The following is a 16,237-nucleotide window of genomic DNA, read 5'->3' on the forward strand; positions in this document are numbered from 1 at the left end:
GAAACAATTAAGAACACAAATATAATAATAGGTATTTATTTAATGAAATGTGTATACATTTTTTTTAACCTTTACAAATATTGATTGACACAATAGAAAAACGAAATGTGAATGTAAGTATGTATCCATGTACGTGCGTGTATGCATGTATGTATGTATGTATGTACAGGTTGATCATTATCACTGTGTTGTTAATGAGCTCTGGTCTTGTCAGTGTGTGCTCAGTCACAGGGCTGGTGGGGATTGTCGTAGCTGATGGGGAAGAGGTAGATAGGGGTCTGCTGGGGGCAGGGGTGTCCGGGGGAAGGGTGGGGATGGGGAGGGTGCTGGTGGGTCCCCAAGAGGTGACGGTGGCAGCCCAGAGTGAAGTTCTTAAACATGGGGATCTTCACCTGGACCCACACCTGCCGGTTCTGCACAGAGAGAGAGAGAGAGAGAGAGAGAGAGAGACATGGAGAGAGAAAAAGAGAAGGAAGGGAAGAGAGGGAGATGGGGAGAGTGGGAGAGAGATTGAGGATGATAGAAAGGAGGAGGAAGGAGAGATGAAGGAATGTATTGAATGTCTTACTCTTGAGGTCTCTGGACCAGCAAGGCCAAAACCCCACAGGATATCTGATCTTCAATCCACCTCAAGTCTGATTCACACTCACAGACCAGGGGTGGCAATTCTCACTATCATTGCACAGCAGTGTGAGACTTTTAAGGTTTTTAATGTAAAAGTCTTCACTGAATATAAATAATTACATTAATAATATGTTTTACGTTTTGTTTTTTTACAACAACAACAACCACCACTACTCCTAATGGTATTAATAATATAACTCCTTTGCGAGACCTCAAATGTACTCCTCTTTGAGAACTCTGAACCTGTAGGATGGAACTGTTAATACGATGGCCTACTCCACTCTACCGGTCAGCTTCAGCTGGGCCATTCAAGTAAATGGAAGTCAAGTTAAGCAAATGCAGTACAAGTTGAATTGTACCCCTGCAGGAGAATAGAGTGGAATGGAATGGAACAGGAGCTGCATATCTCCTATGGCCCCACTTACCCTGTGATCTTCTACACACTGGATAAAATGCAGATCTCCCAAGACTGGGGCCAGAGCAGAGTGCAGCTGCTCATACTGGGCAGAAGCACAACAGAGAGAGAGAGAGAGAGAGAGAGAGAGAGAGAGAGGAGAGAGAGAGAGAGAGAGAGAGAGAGAAGGGGAGGACAGTCAAAGGGTGAGTTTATGAGTTTCAGTTTTTAAAGTCAGCGAGGCATCAGCATCGGTGGGGAGGAGGGCCTGTATTAATGCATCTAATTTGAAGCTATTTGTTTTGTTTCATGCACTGCAGTAAAATTAAACAGGAATTCTCTATCAATCTCAGTGCATATTAAGGTATTGTAGTCTCCAAGAGTATATTCCTAAAGCATTTTGTTAATTCTTTTTGTAAACTACAAGACTAAGTGGATTGGGGCGCTCCAGGACCAGGGTTTGAGACCACTGCTCTACATTGTAAATGATGCGTGTTTAAATGCAAGATAATGTACTCTGGCTTTTAAAAAATATATATATTTTTTTTATCTATACATATTTTCAGTGTTTGTGTCTACAGGGAGTGTTAAACACAGTGCCAGTGCAGTGCAAGACTTTCTCAGGTTACCTTGTAGGACATGTTGCAGGAGGGCTCAATGCCAGCACCCTTCAAGACACTGAAAACACAAGGAGATGAAAGATAGTCTGGGTGAATGCCCCTTTTTAGTGGGGGGGCAGGAAGTCACAGAAGGGCCCCTTGCTCTGTACTGGTGTGGGGGGAGGGTACAGACCCCTGACCCCTCACCTTTGAATGTTGTAGTGCGCTTCCAGTTTGAGGGAGGTTTGGAAGTATTTGGTGGGGGAGTTCATGCCCTCAACGCAGGCGGCACAGGTGCCATGCTTAATCCACTCCTCCTTCCTGTGCAGAGATGACAGAGGACAGGAAGGACCCCTTTAGTGTCAGGGCTGATTGGACGGGATCACATTCTGAATCAAGTCATGCTGACAGTGTTGTACAGTGCTTTACAGAGCTCTACAACTTTGTCTTTACAGTGCTACAGCTGAGATCAACAACTGATTTACATCTCGTCTAGTCAACCTCACTGCGTCAGCTTAAAAATGTAAATGCGCTGAGCAGAGTTTGATGCAGGCATTCTCACATAGAGCTTGAGGCTGAACACTTATGCTTTTTCACAGGTGTGCTCATTTCAGGCTGCTATAAATATATACTCACGCACGCACACACGCGCACACACACACACACACACACACACACACACATGGCATCTGTGTAGCTGGCACTTACCAGAAGGTGAAGTTGGATTTGGATTTTAACAGCGTGGGCCAGACCTGGGAGAGTTGAGGTTGCAGTTCCTGTGTAAGAACAACAGGGGGCGCTTAGTGACACTTGTGGGCTCTTCTGACAAGCCCCTGCAGTTGAAGAGCGATGAAGGCAGAGGCAGCCCATCTGTCTACCAAACTACAGTCTGACTTTCCCAATTATTCCTAAGCTTGGCCACTGCTGCCTGGGCCAAACTCCAGTCAAGAGGACCAGGTGCTCAACTTCAAATTGCTAGTAATTTATAACGTAAAACAGCGATAACATTCTCAATAACATTTAAAGCACTTTTTGGGTGTTTTACACCATTCGTGGGATTCACAGTCATGGACAGATAAATAAAAATAAATACAAATAAAAATACTTTATATTCTTTATAATTCTATGTAAGTGTAGCCTTTTGGATCTTGGTTCTTCTCACGTGGGAAGATTGCCCTCCCCTGCATACAGGTCAACTCCCAGACAGCGGGCACACCAGCCAAGTGAGGTCAAATACCACTCTACACTGGCTGAGAGAAGTTGCATTTATTCTGGATAGTCACTCTCGAGTGGTGGCGCGCAGGGGACTGACCTCCAGATCTGAGGGAAATATCGGCCAGCAGGAACAACAGTGGCCTATAGACATTGGCCTGGGGAGGGGGGAAACAAAAACAAAACGAGATAAGACCCTTAACAACAGAAAACAAAAAACACAAACACCTCCTAAGGTAAAATGTTGTTAGGAATAGGAGTCTCTTAAGACCATTTAAGTTTACATTGTTTTTTGGTTTCGTTTTTATTTTAAATATGAGCTGACGGCCTAGAACAAGAGAAAGACAGCACATGAAATCTGAAATAATAGTTTTAGGGATTTCTTTTACAAAAAATAATGTTCTGTTAGGATACAGAGACGCTTCGAATAACCCATGTTTGAAACTAAATAAGTACAAGAAATAAAAAGAACTACACAGAAATGGCCATCACCTTTGGCCTACTACGTAACGACACACAAATAGCAAATTACAAACCTGTACCTCATTGTGGTCCAATTTATTGTCAGAAACCACTTATGGATAAAATCTGCCCACGGTTGGTGGACTGGTTATAGTCTGGATTTAGTCATAACACATCACTCAGGTTGCTTGCAGGCTGTCACAGTTTAGCAGGCTGTAATTACCAGAGTCCATGAATTGTCCAGCTCTTCACATACTCTGGGATCATACACTGTACCTTCAGGCTCTGAGAAAAGGGAAGGGTGGAGGAAGAAATGGCTTAAATTGTCCTTTTCTAAACCCTACATTTCCCCCCCAAAAAAATATTTATAAATAAAGTGTCACTCACCACACAGAAAGATCCTGGCCACAGGAGGGTGAACTTCATGCACTCCCACTGACAGGTCCTGCGATTCAGAGAGAGACAAAGGGACACAGTATCAAAAGCCCCCTTTCACTCCAACCCGAGTTCTGACTGTCGTCGGTGTTAAAGCACGGACACAGAGAGAAAGCGGGTCGATCCGAGTCAAGAGTACTCCCTTACGTCTTGTCAGCTCCAGTGTGGCTGTCCTGGGTGGCAGCAGGGAGCGCATGGACGAGCAGCAGGGCGAGAGACAGGCTGGAGAAGAGACTCATTGTCCCACTGCAGAAATACAGAGATGGTGCACAGCAGGACTGGTGGAGTTACAGGACTAACAGGAATAAACAAACCAACTAAAAACCCCATCAGCTACAAGTATATAAATACGCATTTAAACTGTATCATACTATTAATATTATAGGAAATGTTTTTTGTAGCTGAAGTAGTAGTAGTAGTAGTAGTAGTAGTAGTAGTATTTATTTATGATTATTATTAAATTTTTTCTACTTCACCATAGTTTTGGAGAATGAGGTTCTCACTGGAGTAAAAGGCTCATGGGTGTCTGTTTTGTGGCTTGCTCACGGTACCTTATCTAACAGGGACCACAAAGGAGCCTCACATCGTGAACAAGAAAAATAGCCATGGAGATACAAGCCTGATCACTGTGTGACATGAGTAGAGCAATCAGACACTTTCACTAGCTGCCTTTCACTTCACTTTGTCTCTTCCTTTTGTTTACCTGGCAGCTACAGTGGATGTTTCGATTCCTCTTTCCCCGTGTGTGTGTGTGTGTGTACACTATTCAATGCCAGATCTGCCAGTCTAACAATAAAAAAATATGACGAACAAAAGTATTTTCCATCAAATCAAATGAATATATATTGAAACTGTGCTGAACTGTCATGTGAACCCGAACCTTGAGTCAACTCCTCAACACAATGAATAAAGCAACCACGCCAAACATAAATAAGTCAAGAACATCATCATCTAGGGTACTGGTATGTAGCAACTGAACTGTGTGTAATGCTCTGACCATACCCCCTGAAAATGATGCCCAGTGCAACCCAACATTGCCCCAGACTGAATAAAAATAAAATATGTCCAATATTAATTAAAGACCGGCTTACCAGCAGCAGTGTGTCTGGAGCAGCCTGGGGATCGCAGTGTGTCTGACGGCTGTGTCCTGTGTAATGCAGAGACTTTTCATTTTATTTCTCAGCTCACACGCAAGTAACCACATGACTGTGCCTAAGTTGTGGTGCACTCTCACTTCCTTTTTTCAGGGAAGCCCAGCTTTCTGTTCCATTAGGGTGACTGAGAATCTGAGATCGGTAATTACAAATAAAGAGCCTGGCTGGCCTGACCGGTGGTCTGGTCTGGTCTGTCCACTAAATACCTGCAAATGCATCAATTCTTCATATGGTACACTGATAATGTATTTGGTGTTTGGTTACTTCTTCTCCTGCTAAATGTTTGTATCTTTGTATGTATACATCTTTATTTGCACACAATGATTCACATGCAGTGTTAAACAACAAATTCTAAAGCATAAAAATTGCACGGTTGGCCAACTTGTAAACATCAAGACGAATGATTGTAACCACAATTTTGACATATATTTATTATTTTTATTATTATTACTAACAATCATTTCTGAAATGATGCCCTTACCCAGGGTGACTTCCAGTTGAAATGCAACTGAATACTTGAAAACCCTCCTGTCAATGCATTGAACAGAAGATGGATGAAGTATGAAGGGGGACAAGCTTGGGGGTGGGGGGTGCAATTGGAATTGAACTGGGGTTCTGGTGTAGACGTATTCTGAGAGTTCACAGTTCACCTCGGAGAGAATTCTAAAATTAGCTACTGCACTTTCACAACACAGTTTGTACTCTCTTGCAGTCCATACTTTGGCTCTCGTTCAGAACCACTGCAATGTTTGTGTGTCCTTGTAAGGGTTGTGCACTGTGAGGCAGATAGTGGAGCTACACAGATCAGCGCCCAGAATGAGACACTTACTGGTAATATCACATTTATTTTTATTTTTTTCTACCTTGCTCTGATGTGTTGTAATGTGGATCTAAACATTGAGAGAGTTCTTCAGTCTTTCTTTGCTAGGTATCTGTGCAAACAGGCAAGCAAGCAGGCAGGTAGAAAAGGGGGAAAATGAGGGTGGATGTTTACATGTCTACACCGAAGTGTTGTATTGATCGCAGAGGAAGAATAAGAATAAGATTTATCATACAAAGCGGTTGCAGATTGCAGGTGTTTTCTTTCTTGCTTGCTGTATGCCAGAGAGGAACTGAAAAGGGTGCAGAGGTTAGGTTTCTCTGTAACCTTGCACTGCTTTCCAGTATTATTGCTGGCCTACCACCTCCTCCTTACCTTCCTAAAATGGTACATGTCTGTGCTAGTTTAAGAAGAGAAAGACAATAAATAAATAAATAAATAAAAATAAAACACAAAACCAGGAACAGGATTGTTGTTTGGCAAGGGCCGTCGATTACAGAGATTACCATGAACTGTGACACACTGGTGTTCAAATTAATATGCCTAAAAGGGGAGTGAAAACAGGCCCATTGTGCAGGAATGTGGTTCTGCTGTTTTGCTGTGATTTTGCTGCAGAAACGGTCTTTGGAATAGTACAAGGGCTTCAGAAAAGGGATAGTGCAAATCATGACACGCATACCATAGCAGTCACACTCCCGTCTTTCCGAAATTAGACTACAGGCAGCCAGGACACTGTGTCTGACTGCTGAGGGTAGAGAGGGGTGGGAGTCCGCAGATAGAGGGTCTGTAGTGATAGGGTGAACTCTCTACTCCTACTCACCTGATTGGCTTTCCTTGAGGGTCCTCAGCAGGGTTACAGTACATGGAGCTGATTGGCTGCAAGGCACGGTCATGGTTAATGGACAGGTCTGACCTTGAGACTGGAGAGACCAGACTCAGACCCAATTAAAGAGAAAGTGTCTTTGTTAAAAGAAGTAAAATAAATAAATGTTGTTTTAATATATTTTAAAGTTTTTTTATATTCTTTATCTGGGGAAACCATGTAATAAAGTTACCACAGGACAGTACAAAGTAGGGGCAAGAAAAGTTTGTAGACTCCAGGAGATTTAGTCAAAACATTGCAAAATAATGTTTTAAAATTAGCTTTACTATAACTACATGCCTGAGAAAACATAGTCGGGTAACCACAATATAGAGAATTAAATCTCACTAAATGTACCATTTTGATACTATTATTGATTTATTATTATTTTATTATTATTTCAATATATCACATTCTTTTTACATACAATTATCTATTGATACAGCTGGCTTTTTACTGGAGCAATCTAGGTAAAGTATCTTACAACAGCAGTGTCCACCACCTGGGATTAAAATCCAGAGACTCCCCCATTAACTATCAATTAACAAATAGTGATTGACGGAGAAAGGGAATTTACAGCACAGCACTCTGCTGTGTAAGCTGAGGGGAGAGGCTGGTCTGAGGGTAAGAGCCCTTAGCTGTTATCCTTTCTGGGCAGATCTATGGTCTGAACAGGAGGAACTGAAAGGTCTGCAGAAGAAAATCACTTCTCTATTTTGCCATCACAGTTAAAATCACATCTTCGCTATAAATACCTCACTGTCACCTGTTTCTCTCTCTCTCTCACACTCACTAACAGTGCAAAAGTGGATGCAAGGGGGAAATGGAATGAAAACAGCACAAATATGACTGATGGAGTTTAACAAACAATATTTAACTAAACAAGTTACCAAATAACTGTTTCAAATGAAGGTGGCGATTATTTTTGACTGAAGTTGTACACATTTGTGCATGCATATATCCCGGATTTAGTTATTTAGGTACAAAGTACTAAAAATCAATTTAGCAAGCCGAGTACTATTTCATAGTCAGTAACATTTTATCCAATCCATCCTTTGTAAATGTGACACATGAATTGGATGAACAATCTGTACAAACTCTAGTACAGTGAGTCCCCACCCTGGTCCATGAGGTGTCCTAACTGAGCTCTTAATTAAGCCCTTCATTGGATGAGCGGGGAGGTCAGGACAGCAACAACTAGGGCTGGAGTGCAAAACAGACACGTGTTCTTCATTCTAGAACCTGCAGCGGCTGGCGTCTCGCTCCTTCACAACGACGGCCAGGAATCAGTTAAAGAACAAAGTGCCAGAATGCCAGAAAGTATTCCAGGTAAAACAGTGGAGAGTCATCTAGTTAATCAGCTAGTCAGACTGATGAAGTAAGCAGGAGCTGGGTTAGAACTGTAGGCTGGAACTGTATGATTTAAGCAGGGTGTTCCTAGTGCAGTTCTAGAATCTAGCACCTTAGTTTTAGAATCTAGATTGTAGATGTAAATGCTGATCTGTAGTGTGAGAATATTAAATATATTTTTATCAGTGAAGGCACTAATAAACAAAGTGTGCAATGCCTACATTACAGTCCCTGTGCTGTTACTGCTGTCTGAGTAGTGGCAATGTAAGATGATTTTTGCCTCTCTCTCTCTTCCAGGAGGATAACGGCCTCCCCGTCCATATCAAAGGGGGGACAGTGGATGTCCTGCTATATCGTTTCACCATGGGAATCACCCTTGGAGGTAGGGTCACCTGAAGGTCAGAAAAGCAGTCAGCTTCATGGAAGATAATTTAAACTGTTGGGAGGACAGGTCACCGTGGGGGTCCGGGTACCTCGGCCATCCTGCCCTGGCCGCCTGTTCTCCAATCTGGGGACTTGGAGAACAGGTGGGCTAACAAGACTGGAGAACTGGTGGGTGGTGCAGGGTGGCCAAGGTACATATATATATATATAATGTATAAAATCCTTTAGGTTTTGCATAACTGTAAATGTGACATATTGCAGTGTCTCCTTGACTAGTGTATTGTTGACTTGACGTGAGGTCATTTTTCCTAAACTGAAAAATGACATTTGCTTTGCTTTTGGTTACATACATCAGGCTCTGAAATTGTGAAAATGTTGTGCCACTTTCCCTTCTCCTTTGTGTGTGTGCCTCTGCCTCATAAGAAAAAATAGCTGTGAACTTTTTATGTGTTCTATAAATGTGGCTCAATTTGCTGAAAACAAAGAGGCAGCCAGAATGATCTGAACATTTTATCTCCCTCTCCCTCTCTCTCTCTCTCTCTCTCTATACCACTCTATCTATCACCCTCTCTGGCTTTTTCAGGAACCTGCTACTCCCTCTACTGGCTGCTTGTTGCCTGTAAGCCCAGAAATAGATAGGAGCCAAGACGCGCTGCCCAGCACTATTGAATGTAACTCATGACCCTGTCTACAATAAAGCCTTTTAATGTGTGGAAAACAGTTAGTGCATTATTTTGTGCAGGATGACACAAGTGTGCGTTGCAGTGCTGAAAAACATGTTCCATGTTCAGGTTCACAGTTTGCTAAATTATGAATCCTGCATTGCCACATTTCATTCCAAAATTGAAAAAAATACTGTATATATTACAAGTATTTATTTACACATACATAGTTGTTTAGCGTTATTATTTTTACTTCGCAATTTTGTGTCTGTTAACCTAGGCAATTGAGTTGGTGATATTCCTTTTTATTTAATTTTAATTTTTTTCAAGATTTGTTTGGAAAAATAGGGAGTAAAATCACCATCCAAAACGTGAATATGCATTTCAGTACATTCATCTGACACTAAACCACACCTGACAAACAACCGCATTCTCTGAGTCACCAGGGGGCGATCATCTTTGTAAATCAAGTCTATAGAAACTTACCTGCACCAACACTGTTCTAAACTGCACTTTGTCAAGAAGCCATAAATCTGAAAAGACCTTTGGATAGCACTGACGAGTGAACCAAGAGGAGCTAATTATGCCTATTTAATTGTGTGTGCAGAGGAGTCAATGAACAATCTGTAAATGGCTGAGAGGACAGGGCAGATAAGAGAGATGATCTATGTTCCGCTATTGCATTCCATTAGAGAACCTTGATCAAACTGGAACATAAAAATTATAGTTTCTCTACTGAATAGTCTCCACAGATGGTTTTAATTCCACATGATTAACCAACGCAGAGAATTCAGTGGATTGCAATAGAAGTGCCCAGATGAAGAACATTATATCAATCACATTGTTTGGTTCAGCGCCCTTCCCAAACAAATTGTCACAGAGGCAAACAATAGTTAATTACTGACTTGCGTTATATAAGGCCCCATTGACCTAAGATTTTGTCTTTGATTAAAAAGATTAAAAAAGAAAGTCTTCTAACAATCATCTCCAATACCTTCACATTATTAAAGCCCCTCAGTAAAAAACTGTAAGTGAATAAGAAAGGTCTAATGCAAGCCTTTATTTTTCTCTTTAATCAAAGCAATTTCATTTTTACACATTATCATTCTAGTACAAAACTCATGCTTAGCAAACAATGATAGTCTGCTTTTGGCGTTATGTCAGGAAGTCACTCCTCCCTGGCATTAATCACATATGCAGCAAGGTTATTTCAGTGTAAACATGATGCCAGACTCCCATACAAGACTGGACTTTTAGGTTAAAAAATAAAATGTTTTCTTCAGGCAAGCAGAAGCTAATTAGAGCCAGCTCCATTCTAGCCAACTATATTGTTCTGCATTGAAGGACAATGTGGGATTTACTGAAGTCAAGCAAGATACTTTTAATTTGTATGAGATGCAGAAAACTAAAAAGCAGTCAAGGGACCTTTCGGTTTCTGTTTGTGGTCTGGGGTAAAACGTAAAGACAGGTGGAAACACCTGGGAGGCAGTTTGGTTTGGATTTCCAGTTGTTCACTATAGCTTATAAGGCTCAAGTTGCGGCAATTAGTGCAATTTACAATCCCCCCACTCAGATTTGCAGCGCCATCTGAGGCACACCTACCTCCAGCCAACCCATTCAACAGGCTTGCCACACAGCGTCAAACCTGCACAGCACTACAACATACCACACCATACTACCCACACTATGCCAACAGACCAGTCCCCTGACACTTGTGGGGTTTGAAAGCTCTATCAAGTTCTGAGAGGGATGATGTCACCATAACAAGCTCATACACTTTGAGCCCCATTACATTATTAAGGATATGCTTTGCGGTAGACTTCTCACACAATACATCCCTTCTTTGGGTGTCATTAAGACTTCCAGGAGAATATCGATGAGCAATTCTTAAAAATATTAGGAATTCTAATCCGTCAAAGAACAAATAAAAATAAACCTCACTCTAGCAAAGTTACATATTGCACTTAATAGAAACACAATGATGTAGCTGAAAAGGTGAAGGTCATACAAGTTTTGTTACTACATTTGATGGACCTTATTTAAGGTGATCTGACACTAGACAAAAGAGAAATGTAAAAAAATTAAAAATTAAGACCTTTTTAAATATTCTCAGCTCTTTTAAGTGATAAATCAATTTACATAGTGTGTTCCATTTTTTTTTTAAGAGAAAAAAAAAATCAACCATCAACTTCAGACTGAACAGTCACTCTGATCCATTTGTGCAGTTTGGGGGTTCTGTTTCTGAGAGACAGAGAGAGTGACTGGGTGAGACAGTAAGCGAAAGAGAGTGAGTGAATGAGAGAGCGAGGAGAGCAATAGGCACATTTAACTGCCATTTCTGATCCAAAATGGCAGTGTTAAAGTTCAGTGATCGGATCAAATGTACTTCTCAGGGAGATGGTACAGATCTGGATCAAATGCATCGGTAGCATTTGAGCCTGGCAGTGTAGATGCTCAAACGGCTTGTGTTTTAAAGGCAGACGACAGACAATCAGCCTTCACATCATTGGAGCAGATAAGAGAACATGTCCCTACTTCCTGTATTATAAATTAAAAAGTTAAATTTAACACTAAATCACTTGTTATTTTATTTTAGCAAAAATACATAATTGTATTTTTATTTTAAATGCTTCAGTTGTGAAAAAAATATTCAAGTGCATTGATTTTACTTGATAAAATAATTTGTAACGAGATAAAGACAGTTTTTGATACAGCTCTGTGTTCTAAAGGACTAATTTACTAAATGCATATAATTAAGTCTGGACTTACGTGCCAGTGTGCATGTGAAGACCCCTGAGGCGGCTGAAAGTTGATCCTGATCAAATGGCAGTGTAGACGCGACATCACTGATCCTGATCAAATGTATCGATGCATTTGATCCGGATCAGAAATGGCAGTGTAAATGCGCCTAATGGTGTGAGAGATTGAGAGAGTGAGTGAATGAGAGTGTGAGAGAGAGGAAGAGGGAGCTGCCCCAGTTGTTTTCCCAGGTCCTCCCTGCCCCCTGGCACCTCCCAATCGTCATCTTCATCGTAGGAAGCGTATACTCATCTTGTGGTCGATGTTGACCTTCTCCAGAGACTGCAGAGGAGGAGTAGTACAGGAACAGAAAGAGAAAAGGTGAAACAGTGAGACACAGAGTGAGATACAGAAATACATGGATGGAGAGAGAAAGAAACACAGTAAGACACAGAGTCAGAGGGAGAGAGAGAGAGAGACACACAGACAGGCAGCTGTGGACTTGCTGACCTTCCTGAACTCCTCAAAGGAGATGGCGCTGTCCCCGTCCAGGTCTGCCTCCTGGATGGTTCGGTCTGCGATGCTCTCCAGCTGCTCGTTTGTCACCTGCACCCCCACCATCATTCGCAGCACCTGGTGGGGTACAAGGTCACCAACGCACTGCAACCACATTCTAGATACACATTCATATATGTCCAAACCTCACGCTAAGTGGACCAGCCTATTTAATATCTAGTTCTCAAACAGTTGTTCTTCAGTGATGCCTTAGATTAAGGAACAGGTTTACAAAAGGTAAATTATAGACTAGACGTGATCCTTGGATCACTTAGTTATTAATGGACACCAAATGAGCATGATGGTTCGAATGGCCTCCTCTCGTTTGTAAACGTTACAATATTTTACTATATGAGTCAGTGCACCCTCCACACTGCCAGCTGGTGTTCAGGGCAGCACCTCACCTGTAGGAGCTCACTGCGGGAGATCTTCCCATCTTTATCCTGGTCATACAGCTGAAAGGCAACTGGAACAGAGGAGAGATCATTGATGGCCACAGGGAGACACACACACACACACACACACACACACACACACACACACACACACGCATGTACTGGAAGCCAGGTCCCACACACTACAGTTAATGCTAGAAACAAAACACCTGCTTTTTTATTGACAGAGTGTTTATCATTTTATGCATCTAATCTCCACCTGCTGCTTTACTGCCGGCAACTTAGGTTTATAATGTCAAGCAACTGAAGACTGAAGTGTGCAGATTTTAAAATGAGTCATTTCTTCAGAGAGGTGTTACAAGAAAGAAAGCAAGAGGAAATTCCACTGGTGCTGTCCAATTATTGCAGAGAATTTCCTTTTTTAATTAACAATTCATCTATTTTTGTTCAGCCCTTATTTAACCAGGAAGAAGAGATTCGAATCTCTATTCCTCAGTTCAGAACTGGAGGAGGCAAGGCAGGTCACAGTCTTTAAACCTAATTAAGATAAAGCAGCTTCAGATCAGGGTTGATGTTATCATCAGTTTTTGGATCTCAGCAAAGGCACTGGGTTTAGCACCTGTACTCCTGTGAAAAGCAGCTGACAGTTTTTACAGTCTGCTCCGAAAAAAAGCAAAACAGCAAAACAAAACACGATCAGACAAAACTAAATCCAAACCAAACAACAAAAAAAGCAAAACACACAACATGACACAGTGCAACAACACCACACAAAAAAAACAAGCTCCAACACAAACCCCACACTCAAACAAAAGACTGAAAAATTGCAGTGTGGGGGGACTGGCACTCACACTTGAGTTTGCTGGTCCGGCTGTTGATGGGCTCTGGGCTGCAAGCGTCTCGCGGCTGCCGGGTCTTGTCTAGCGGACGGAAGTGTGCCAGGATAGTCACGAAGCTGCGGAAGCTCAGAGTGTCCTTTCTGGCAACGACATCACAACATGATACGGGCAATAACCAAAGTGCACCAGTGGAGCCATTAAGTACATATTATACGTTTATATACGAAATATACTTGTTTATCGTCAATCTCCCAGAGTGTTGTGGAGTTGTTATCTGCAACAACAACTCCACTGTGCTGTGTTTTGCTTCATGCCCTTCAGCGTCTAACGTGACTGTAACCATAAGCAGGACCAAAACTTAATGAATTTCATTAAATGTATTTTTAAATGTAGCAAAATTCTACTACATTTCTAAAAACAATCTAAATGTATCTTTAAAACCATTTCAACCTTGTATCTGTAACCCTAAAATCCTTATTCCAAACTTTCATACACAATTTCTTTCTTCTCTCCCCATTATTTTATCACAGAATCAAAGCATCGCCCCAGCCTCTTTTATGTTTTGCAACAGACCGTTATAATAAGAGAAATGTCAGGGGACAAGGATATCAACGTTATTAGAAGCATGTTTGCTATTTTTAGTTTTCAGTTCACAAAGAAGAAAGAAGCGGAAAAAGAGAAGCAGCATCTCAAAGCTGATCTGAAAGCACTGTTTAAATGTGAGTGTACCCATCGGCGAAGAACGCGCTGATTATCCTTTCTCCTAGGGGATTAAAGGTCAGCTCCCGGATGCTCTCAAAATCCTTGGGACTGTAAAGAAGCAGAGAAAAGAGAGTGAAGTCCCCCCCCGGCAAAGAATCTTAAACCAGCACCACATCATTGGATATTTACAAGAGATCACAAACTGTTTTCCTCACTAAACACCCTAACCTCCCGCCGACCCCAAACCCCAACCCTTACTCCATGAGCCCTAGCACCAGCCCCAGATCCTAACTCTTTCCATATTTCCCAAAGGGTGTTTTCTTTCATAAACCTAAAACCCACTTCACGTTCCCCAAACCTGAACCCATTCTCAGCTATAATCCCAAAATACTATCCCATATCTTAAACTCTAACACCATCCGCCAGTTGAAACCTTTAAATGTAATGTCTTCAGTTTAACCCTTACATATCCATCCCCTGGCCTTGGACTCACCTGAGGAATCCCTTCTCATCCTTATCCAACACATTGAATCGGTCATAGAGACGGGTTAAATGAGAAGGTGTGACTGTGGACAAGAGCAGACAAATAAATAAATGCATAAATTAACAAAGCTTGGGATAAAATCCAATACAACAGAATAATCTAAATACAACGTAAATGTAAGATTTAAAGTAGGAATGATATGTACTTGTGCACATATAATAATAATAATAAAAAAAGCTACATACATTCCTGCCATAATAAAACAAATAGGTGAACTAGGACATTATGAAAAGCCCGAGTTTCTAACAGAAAGTAAGTTTTATACAGTTTAAAATGTGCAGTTGCAGTGCAGCACGTAGTCTTGCGAGATAAGATGGTGTGTCTGAGGGTGATAGGACAGGGACAGCAGTGTTGTACAGTAAACACGGTGTGTCATTACTGGACAATTGAACCTGACTCACTTAACGGGGCGAATATTCGTCTTCATATTTTTATATCCTGTCAAATCGCCTGTCATGTTCAAAACCAGTGGCATTTTTCAGCTGCGTCTACAAATCAACAGGAAGACGCGCAGTACAGCAATGTGCAATTATACAAACCAAACAACAACAACAACTAAACTTACATCCAGTTTCTTGCATGATTTCTTCCGCTTCTGGGATACGAGAGATGGTGGAGTTATTCGTACCCATTTCAATCCCCTGTGCAGCGGGCTGGGCGGTTTACAAATACACAACAGCTCGGTCTGTTTCGGATATTTATCGAGAAATCTTCACTTGTACGCATGTGCATATAAATCTCTGTGCATAGGGATTGTATTGACACTACGATTAAAAATAACTCGGGAAGATACAGCAGAAAACTTTGGAATCTGGGATCAGTTACTTCGGCGTGCATCAGCTTCCATCGTGACGGGCACTGGGGCCAGCCAATCAGTGATCTCCTGTGAGAGAGAGAGGCGACCAATCAGGAGCCGGCAAGAGGAAGTTGTTTTTCTCTGGAGTGAGAATTTGACGGGTTTGTCTTATTTATTTATTTTATAAGTAATTGAATTAAAATGCCTTGTTCTCAGCCTTGTCAGTTATTTCCACAGGACTATTCTCCCAAATTGTCAATTCATTTTTTAGATGCAGCCAAGGCCATTTAATTTGAACAAAAACACTGTCCTATACATTTGACAACAGTTAACATCACAAAATTAATCTACATATTACATGAAATTACAGTATGAGAAGACTACAGGTGAAATGGAAAGATGCGGCAAAGCTGGCAAGACCGCCCTCTTCTAATGCTCAGATTAAACAAAACTGTTCACATTTGGGATCTTAAAATTACATTTGTCTTAATTCTGCTCCCACACACATTAAGGGGAAAAAAAATCCTATATCCACCCACCTTAAATTCAATACTGCAATAATATATCTAAGTGCACTCTTGTTGGTTTTAAATTCTAATAAAACAGGTCATTGGTACTGTTCTCAGACAAGAGGAGACACTCAACCTTAAGGGATATATATGCTTTACAGTGTGCATCTAAAATAAGGGGAAGTAAGAAAGTACATACA

General features: G+C 41.4%; 2 protein-coding genes across 2 annotated transcripts; both read right to left on the reverse strand.

The window, feature by feature from the left end:
• Positions 1-20: 20 nt before the first annotated feature.
• On the reverse strand, positions 21-9,912 carry rnaset2l (ribonuclease T2, like). Its single transcript, XM_066703872.1, has 11 exons — positions 6,521-9,912; positions 4,818-4,873; positions 3,874-3,972; positions 3,679-3,736; positions 3,515-3,576; positions 2,930-2,987; positions 2,326-2,393; positions 1,825-1,938; positions 1,648-1,696; positions 1,050-1,124; positions 21-413 (listed from the first exon to the last, which is right to left on the reverse strand). Exons 3-11 carry the CDS (start codon positions 3,963-3,965, stop codon positions 222-224), a joined length of 768 nt encoding a protein of 255 aa, XP_066559969.1. The 5' UTR covers positions 3,966-3,972; positions 4,818-4,873; positions 6,521-9,912; the 3' UTR covers positions 21-221.
• Positions 9,913-9,998: 86 nt separating this feature from the next.
• chp2 (calcineurin-like EF-hand protein 2) lies at positions 9,999-15,597 on the reverse strand. Its single transcript, XM_066703873.1, has 7 exons — positions 15,298-15,597; positions 14,682-14,754; positions 14,216-14,296; positions 13,499-13,626; positions 12,657-12,718; positions 12,208-12,330; positions 9,999-12,039 (listed from the first exon to the last, which is right to left on the reverse strand). Exons 1-7 carry the CDS (start codon positions 15,362-15,364, stop codon positions 11,986-11,988), a joined length of 588 nt encoding a protein of 195 aa, XP_066559970.1. The 5' UTR covers positions 15,365-15,597; the 3' UTR covers positions 9,999-11,985.
• Positions 15,598-16,237: the final 640 nt, after the last annotated feature.

The sequence above is a fragment of the Amia ocellicauda genome, chromosome 5 (assembly GCF_036373705.1).
Source record: "Amia ocellicauda isolate fAmiCal2 chromosome 5, fAmiCal2.hap1, whole genome shotgun sequence".
In the NCBI taxonomy this organism is placed as follows: Eukaryota; Metazoa; Chordata; class Actinopteri; order Amiiformes; family Amiidae; genus Amia; species Amia ocellicauda.

Coding starts and splice junctions, on each gene's coding strand:
- chp2 (XM_066703873.1), bottom strand. CDS start 15,364: ATGGGTACGAATAACTCCACCATCTCTCGTATCCCAGAAGCGGAAGAA. Junction 14,297..14,681: donor GATGAGAAGGGATTCCTCAG/GTGAGTCCAAGG, acceptor GCTTCTTTACAG/TCCCAAGGATTTTGAGAGCA. Junction 12,719..13,498: donor CCGGACCAGCAAACTCAAGT/GTGAGTGCCAGT, acceptor CCTCTGTTCCAG/TTGCCTTTCAGCTGTATGAC.
- rnaset2l (XM_066703872.1), bottom strand. CDS start 3,965: ATGAGTCTCTTCTCCAGCCTGTCTCTCGCCCTGCTGCTCGTCCATGCG. Junction 3,737..3,873: donor CACACTGGAGCTGACAAGAC/GTAAGGGAGTAC, acceptor TCTGAATCGCAG/GACCTGTCAGTGGGAGTGCA. Junction 1,697..1,824: donor GCGCACTACAACATTCAAAG/GTGAGGGGTCAG, acceptor TTGTGTTTTCAG/TGTCTTGAAGGGTGCTGGCA.